At 40.3% G+C, this 8,894-nt stretch overlaps 1 protein-coding gene across 1 annotated transcript in view; it reads right to left on the reverse strand.

The window, feature by feature from the left end:
* rapgef5a (Rap guanine nucleotide exchange factor (GEF) 5a) overlaps positions 1–8,894 on the reverse strand; it is a 40,129-nt gene that overhangs the window by 6,397 nt on the left and 24,838 nt on the right. Inside the window, exons 11-18 of the mRNA XM_034891320.1 lie at positions 8,115–8,215; positions 4,857–4,935; positions 4,593–4,737; positions 2,864–2,955; positions 2,714–2,744; positions 2,258–2,336; positions 1,927–2,076; positions 1,087–1,184 (exon numbers count right to left, since the gene is read on the reverse strand). Of these exons, the coding sequence (XP_034747211.1) occupies positions 1,087–1,184; positions 1,927–2,076; positions 2,258–2,336; positions 2,714–2,744; positions 2,864–2,955; positions 4,593–4,737; positions 4,857–4,935; positions 8,115–8,215 (775 nt within the window). The remainder of the gene's footprint in view (positions 1–1,086; positions 1,185–1,926; positions 2,077–2,257; positions 2,337–2,713; positions 2,745–2,863; positions 2,956–4,592; positions 4,738–4,856; positions 4,936–8,114; positions 8,216–8,894) is intronic.

Raw genomic sequence — 8,894 nt, forward strand, 5'->3', positions numbered from 1 at the left:
GGGGGGGGGGGGGGGGGTTGGTATTGCTTCAAAAGAAACAATATAGCACCGAGCCTTTTGATCTCCTGCCTATATACAAGCAGAACTGAAACCTGAGAGGGGATTCCTGCAAAACAATTGCTCTGTCCAGCAGAACAAGAAACAAGTTACCTGGTACCTGGTTACCTGACAGTTGACATTAATTAAGCAGACAATGTTCTAAATAAATCTAAATATTACATGCCTAACAGCCTACAGTAGATTATATTAAATGTGTCTAATTTAAAGGATCTACAAGGTCATTTTTAATGACAGGCGGATTAATATACCTTTCCAACAGGAAACCAAAATCCCTACAACTGCAGTATGTGAACTTATTTAGGAATTCACAAGTGAAGATGGACTATGAAAAACATGGCATTACAGGACACCCTTTGCCCTGATACAGCACTTTCCAATCCTGCTGTCATGGTTGGGCAACAACAAAATAATCGTGGCTCACACCTTTTCTCTCCTATTAAGTCAAAGTTAATAACCTTGCCTAAATCTTTCCGCCTTGTTTGTAATTCTTGACTCATTGTAACACTATAAAAACGTCATTTGGGGTTTTAGAATATGTATTTCCATGCCTAATTTAGCCAGAAGAGGATATTTATGCAACTAATGATAACAGAGGATATCAGAAGGCTCAAATAATCACATATTTAAGAGGTTGTGGTTTGCTTGAACCTGCAAATTGAATCTTAAAGGTGTCCCGCAGGTTTTAGGCTACATTTGTTACAGCAAACATCTCCTCGCTATCCAATAGCTGTCTGTCCCCAGAACACACTGTAAAAAAATGTCTCTGTAGACAGCCCAGGGTCTACAAACGGCAACAAAAACAAACAGTAGGGGGTGTTAGTACAGCAGCACAGAAGGGAGGTGACGGGATGAGGAGGAGCGGGGGGAAGCAAGTCTTGTTTTGTTTGAAAATACTTTAAATGTCAAGAAGAAATAACGTCACCCAACATTGCTTAGAGCACCTTCATGCCTTGATAAATCCTTGGGAAAATTTGAGATTTAAAGTTACAGAAACACAGAAGCAAAAACAAAACAGTATTTACATACCAGAATCTCACTGAGGTCCCTGCGACAGACCACAAGCTTTCCTTGTGGGGTCATAGACTCTGAATACACACAGTCACTGGGCTGTAACACCCTCCGCTCTGCAGAAACAAATATATACAGAAAGGAAAGAGAAGGAGAGAGAGATGATGATAACAATTTTGAGCCAAGAGTGTAGAACAATGATTCCCAAACAGGGGTCCTTGTACCCCAGTGTGTACTTTTGCAGTTGCCAAGGGTTACGTGGATTTATTTTAGGCTACTGCATAAAAAAAACTAAGTAATAGAAAAATGACCGATATTGATGGCTAAAAGTAACAAATAAATGGTTAAAATAGTTAATGCTAACTAAAAGTAATAAATAAACAGATACTATTTAAAGTAAAATATTGTATACTGTCTATTACAAATAATAATAATAATAATATATTAATTTTAATCAATATAGATCCAATGTGTAATGTATTTACTGTAATAAATCCCAAAAATGACCCAAATGAGTCATCAAATATTAAGGAAACATGCTAAGTTGAAATATTATCTTTTCTGACAACAATGCTAATGCCAGTATTTTCTCCTTTTTCTGTAAGGGAATGTCTGTGTTCTGTAAAAACGTAAACCCAGTGCGCTACAGCTGTAGCTTCAGCCTGCCAACCTCCGTGAACCTTGAGTCTGGGGGGCGGGGGGCGGGGAAGACAATTCTCTCCACTATTTTGGATTTGTCCTGCAGTAAGTATTACATATTGCACCTGTAAAAGTACTCCATACATGGTTGAAAGACCCACTTCCTTGACCAAACCGCACTAAACATGGTCATGCATTTCTTTGTGTGTTTGTTTGTACCTCCAGTTTGTGACGCCACAGCGAGCACCATGTCCTCTTCTGTTCTGTCCATCTTCAGACCCACAATCCTTAGCAGCTCATGGGCCTCCAGTGAGGGATGTGTGTGGACACTCAGGTAGGAGTCAGCGCTGACGTACACGCAACAAATAACTGGAAAATGTATAGAAAATGTTCATAGAACAGTGATGTAGTTGTTAGCAGTTAATGTAAATATATTGTAAATGGGTTTTTGTAACCTGGTAAATGGCTTAAACAAAAATACTGTAAAATCATAAAGCAGAGGCAGAAAAAACTTCTGTATTTTCTGTATGTGCATGTGTCTGTTACTCACTGTCTCTAGTATCAGTTGGTGGACTTCGTAGCGGCAAGCAGTTTTCCTTCAAACTCAAATGCTGATGCATTTGTTTACTCTGACAGAAAGAGAGCAGAAAAAACATCTATTATAAAATATTTATACTTTACTGATCATAGTGATGCACTGACAACATATGTGTTAACATACAGCTGAGATTGAAATATTACAGTTGAACCTCTATGGGCTTAAGTGACAGAATGACTTATTTATATTATTGAGTCCTGGAATTGGTATTTAACATTCTGTAGGCTGACACACTCAAGAATTTAATACTTTGCTAGTTTTGAAAAAACCTTTTTATTCATACCATTACAACAGTTACAGTGGAGCTACAGATGTGAAGCCATATCAGTTAAATGTTGCTTACAGTGCCAAGCAGCATGGGTGTACTAAGTATTCCCTGTCATTCCCCCCCTGCTTTCTCTGGCTTACCTTTTGGTTTGGAGGGCAGTCATCCACAGTGCTACATTAATGAAAAAAGCACAACAGTGAAGAGTAATTCAGGTAGACATGGGAAAAAACACATAAGTGATGGGTCATATTTATTGCAAAGAACAAAGTCCTTGTGCAAAGACAACTTACTGTCTGCGACGCAGAAGTTTCTGGAACTCCTTTAGGTCTTTTTCCAGTGTGGGGAACTCATACAAATCTTCTAAAACACACCTATACAGAGTCTAACAGAGAGAGGAAAACAATCATGTTAACCTTTGTTGATGAATGGTTAACTATTTGTTTGGTCCATCAGGAAGGCTGGAAACTGGCAGCAAGAACAGCATTTGAATGCCTTTTGGTCTTTGAATGTTCTCCGCTCCAAGCACCAAGCTCAGTCTCTAAGCATCATTGTACACCAGCTCCATCTCAAACAGATATCTGACTAGCTGTCTGTTACGAGGATAGCATATAAATTATTATTATTTAAAGGGTTAGGTCACCCAAATAATTTTTCAATGCTTTAAGCATTGTAAAGGAATTTTTTTAATCTTTTATTCTTAGTAGTAGGGTGGATAAATAAATCTCAAAATTGCACAGCACAAAATTTGTATTGATGATAGAGGTGAATGGGAATAATGTGTTTTTGTTCTTTGTAATTTACATTTGGCAACCTTTTAACCAGGCTTTGGAAAGGAAGCGAAGATCAGGTTTATACACTGGCAGAAAATATTACAGCTGGTTAACAAGGATTATTAACATTAGAATCTGTGCAGCTCACATACTTAGAACTATCACGTGTAAATGATGCTGCATAGGTAGATTACACTAAAGAAACAGACAAATGTAGTACCTTGTCCTTTAATGGGTGCCTGTGAGTGTTCATGGCAGAGAATAAGTAAGTAGCATAAAAGCTCAGGAGGCAAGAACAGTAACAACTTGCAAGGATCCCCACACGCACACACGCACACACACACGTGTCTCCAAACACCTGCTTATCGCTGTCATTGACCCTCGGTAGCCTACCATCCCAATTCCCCTCTCTTTCCTCTGTTACTAGGCAACTATCACCTGGGTTACGCACTCCATATGAGATTATACCCATGCCGACCCTCGCAATTTGGATTCCATGGCAACCCAGCACCGAGCAATGGAGCCGCCAGGTTACAGAGGGACAAGTGATTGGTGTGCATGTCCACTTTTTGTGGGTGAGCGTGTGGATCATTTGATAGTGTTGTGTGTGTCTTTTAGTGTCACTGGGATTCAAATTCAATTCAGCGGACTTTGTGAAAATATAACAGAAACACAGTGGATACAAGCAGCATTTGCCAAGAGAAATGTGACACTAAGAATCTGTCTGTATCTCTTCAAAGTCTATGATGTACTGTGTAGATATTGTATTTTGTACACACATGTTGGAATAATTCAATTCATGCTAATTGTATTTGTTACATGTTATCAAATAGATTTGATGACAGTTTTAGTCTATAAAAGAAAAACATACGGGCACTTATTGTGCATGTACCGCTCATTCATTATACGATACAGCATGAAATGAAAACCATTAGCTTGCTTTGTCAGAGGGATGAGATAAAAATTAAAAACAAGGTTCCCATGTGGGAGATAGGAGATGCAGCAAAAAAAGAAAATCAGACACCCACACTCTCTTTTTAGCTCTTTGTCTCTCTCCACAAAATGTTTGATGTCCTGTTATCCATTTTAGACCAAGATAGATATGAGATGAACATGAATGAAGATTATTATGTTCTTTAGTGACATGTTAATGGTCACCAGAGGTTCAAACTCATTCAATCATTCAAATAAAAGACAGATTGAGAAAAAAGAAAACAAATGGGGGCAATGAAAGTGAGTTGTGTCATACCTTCATGAAGCTCCTGATGTGCTCCTCTTCCTTTAGGAAGTCCTTGTAAAGCCTGCTCCAATGGGAGACCAGCTGCAGTACCTTACGCTTCCTGAAGAGGGCGTCTTTGCCCTCTTCCTGGACCCTGCAGCGGGCGCTGCTATAGGTAAGAGCAGGTCAAGGAGACAAAAAAGAACAGTGTGGAGGCTAGAAGGATTTGTGTGTGTGTGTGTGTGTGTGTGTGTGTGTGTGTGTGTGTGTGTGTGTCTTTGCTAGTAAGGATATTGTCCCAGCAGAGCCTGGCAGAGGTCATTGGTGGACATGAACACCTGGTAGGTCACCAGGAAGTCATCCAGCAGCATTTCTGGAAGACAGAAACACATCATCAGTCAGTTTCAAGGCCTCCACCAGACAAAATGGTCCAAGTGAAGTTTTTTACTTTTATTTCAGGAATTAAGATGTGAAAAGTGACATGAACGTTTTTTTTAGATTCTCCCTCTCTTCACCTCCGATTCCCTCAGTCTACATTATACTAATGAATGGTGTCCTCTGTGTCAGCCACATTAGAAAAAGACTTTAACCCCTTAAATGCAAGAATGATCCTTTCCCCTTTTATTTGCTTGGCATTAAAGAAAAATAATATATCTTAACATTAACAATAGAACAAATAACTATTTGTAAGAGGCTGCCAATGGACAGTCTAGCTGGCCAGAAACACAACTAATAATGAATGCTAACGTTGCTCCGTATCTGTTGGATGTGTAAATAATAAGCATGTCAAGCATTTAAAATATTTAATGCAAATTAATAGCATGATTGTCCATAGTTAACCCGCAATTAAAAATACAATTTCATATATTCTAAATGTACTTTAAAAAAAGAATATTTTTAATGCAAGTTTTCTTTTCAAGTTATGAATGCTCTTATTGACATGGGAGCGGACAAATATGCTTGCTTTAAGCAAACGTTTGATAGTATTGCAACAATCCAAAACAATGACAAATACTGTCTGGAATATTCTCCGGAATATCCTCAAAGGTACTGGATGCTCAAAAAAATACACTGTAAGCATAGTATAGCAAACTCAAGCTCATTAAGCAACAGATGGGCATATTAACCTGAATGCTACACTACCTGGTAGTGTCCTATTTTACACCTGGAATGGTTAACTCTCTTGCAAACTATCCAGTGTGGCCTGTTTTTGGCGAGGGGGAGGAGGGTACTCTGGTGGTAACTTCTTTCACATCGACAGGACAAGCAAATAACTTTAGTCATGTCGAGATATTTATAAAGGGTGCTTGCAACTGTAAATCAAATATTTTCCAATACAACCACACAGACCACCAGAGTCTTTTAGTGTTTTAGTTCTTATACATTATGCCTATTAGCTAAAGCCTAGAGGCTTTCCCCCCCCCCCAAATAATAGATTTGATTGTTGCTCATTGTGTCAGGGAATGTGAAACCAGGAAAAAGAAAAAAGCTAAGAAAACATTTCTTTCTCTTGGGCTCATATTCACTTCAAAAACTAAAGAAATTCATTAGTAGAGTAATGCAAGCTAATGTGCAAGTGAGATGGCAAGAGCGTGTGTGTGTGTGTGTGTGTGTGTGTGTGTGTGTGTGTGTGTGTGTGTGTGTGTGTGTGCGTGTGTGTGTGAGATAGACTCAGCAGGTGTTCAATGGGTAAGAACTGAATATAAACAGCCCTCGTGGCAGATGGGTAATGGGCCATTGTTGGTGGTAGGAGGGAGATTTGATGTGTGTGCATGTGTGTGTTGTGTCAAACTCTTTCCCTGAGAAAATTTGTGACCCAAATATGGCTCTGTTGGGCCCGAGAGCAAAGAAATCAATTATAGAAGACTGAGTAAAGACTGCAGCATTAATATTTGATCAACCGTCTTTGCTTTAGAAATAAAAAATACAACTTTTCTGAATAAATATTTTTAGGCAAATCTGACTGGGCTTATCACTTTTTGACTTACTTTCTGCAGAGCTCCTTCCTGACTAACGATTAATGTTTTTCCTTCCTTTTATTTTTCTCTCTCTTACTCTCCCTATCCCAAACTCTCCTCATCCGCCCCCCTTCCTTACACCCCCAATTTTTAATTTCCTCCCGATACTACTCCCCTCCTACGCTCGCCCTCTCTCAGCTCTCTCTGATGATAAATATCCATTTTCATCTTCAACATATGCCCTCTATGTTTGCCCACCGGCACGCACAAAGTCAAACACACACACACACACACTCATAGACACAGCAGTACACACGCACACACAGCCCCCTAATGAATAACTCATTCAGTACTGACCTTGGGGACTTTATCTCTTGTGAGAGAAAAGGAAAAAGAGAGAAAATGTGTGTTTGTGTGTTGAACTAATCGCAGTAATCTGTGTACGTGGGGAGGGGTGGTTGGGCCAATTGCTCTCTCTCTGTAGAAGCGTGTTCCAGCCTGTTCAACATGCTGCACAGCTAAGCCCTCTAAAACGGCCCACTGATGCTTAGCACCACCCCAGAGGGTCTATACACACACACACACACACACACACACACACACACACACACACACACACACATACACATACACATACACATACATGCTTATTCAGCGCACATAGAGCGATAGATAGAAATACAGATACAGAGACAAAGACAGCCCAACATTATACACTCTTGATCTGCTTGCCTGCTTCTGCCTCCTAAGAAAAAAAATGTGTCTTTCTTTATTCAGTGAATAAATACAAGGCGGTCCTCCTGCACAAAGACCATCTTAGTTCTCTCTCTCTCTCCAACATTCATCTCTCTCTCCCTCTTGTTTTGTTTGCTTCCTGCATTTCAGTGAGATGGTTGCGTGTGGATTGCTGGGAACTGGTGGTGCTAAGGAATTGATACATAAAGACGCCTTGTCTTAAATTGGTGCGAAAACGCAAAATTTAGAGAGAAAAATATTTGGATTTGACAAACTAGACACTATTATTAAAAAACATTTCCTGTGGCAAAATAGTATAGTAGCACTGTCCCTTCTGCACTGTCAAGGAACCCATTAACTATAAAAATAAGAGGATAAAAGTTAGACTTGAGGATTGTGATAAAGAGACAGTAGTATGACAATTAAGAGTCCACTAAAATTGTTTGCTGCAGAAATACAGATATCACCCCAAGGGAATAGTTTCACAGCCTTACTAGAGCATTTCACCTCTAGAATGTTCCTCATGTTTACAGGCAATGACTTGGCTGAACACACACACACAATAATTGTGGGGAAGTGCATAGCTCCCAGGTTTGAAAATGAAAGAGATAGAGAAAGGTCTAAGTTGGGCTGTGTTGTGACTTGTGTGGCACTGAAAATGAAATTCCTCGGAATGAGAGGGTGGGGAGTTGCTTTGTCTTAAACATAGCAGAGACAAACATCCCAACATCTTTATTTTTTATGACAATGTCTAATTTCTCACTGACTTTTGTTTTACTAAAGATTCTTTCTATCTAAATGTTTATATCTTTCTATGGAGATACAGCCATGTTGTGTGTGTAGTTGATGTCAAACTTACCGCTCTCCCTGATCTCTGGCGCCCCTCTTTGGTCGTCCAACCGCAGGTCACTCAGCAGATGCTCCAAGATCTTGAGCGGTGTGCCCGATACCACCACATACCTGTAAGACGAAGAGTTGCAAAAATCGTCCTCATTAGAGCACCAGGTACGACCACATCTATTCCTCCATCCTCTCTCCCTCTCTTCATCCTTAATCTCCTCCACATTGTCGTCATCAATGAAGCGAAAATGGGGTACATCAAATGTACAGATTTCTGAACTGCTACCATCTTCATCAAGATTGCTATACTCATCCTCCTCATCTTCATCATCTATGTCCTCCTCTGCCTCTGCAAGCGTAGCTAGCTTGGTGGTCATCCTCATATCCAAAGACAACAGGATCAGCCTTCATCCAAGCTTTGCATACCCAGGAAGGGTGCTTTCCTGTGGGGTGAACTGCTTTGCTGTCTGCCCCGTAGCAGCTCCCGAGATTAAAACATTACCCCGACAGCTTCTACAGTAGCACTCGGGGTAACTGATTGCTACTATAGATGCTGAGCACTGTATACACACAGACATACACACACCCACTTAACCTGCCTGTCACTGACACTCCCTGCGTTGTGCCTTAGTTAGGTCTTGGCACGCACAAACTGGCCTAAAAACAGACAGACAGACACTGCACAAAAGACATTGAGGAAAAGTGCGCACACGCACACGCACGCGCGCGCACGCGCACACACACACACACACACACACACACACACACACACACACACACACACACACACACACACACA

The sequence above is a fragment of the Etheostoma cragini genome, chromosome 14 (assembly GCF_013103735.1).
Source record: "Etheostoma cragini isolate CJK2018 chromosome 14, CSU_Ecrag_1.0, whole genome shotgun sequence".
Classification (NCBI taxonomy): Eukaryota; Metazoa; Chordata; class Actinopteri; order Perciformes; family Percidae; genus Etheostoma; species Etheostoma cragini.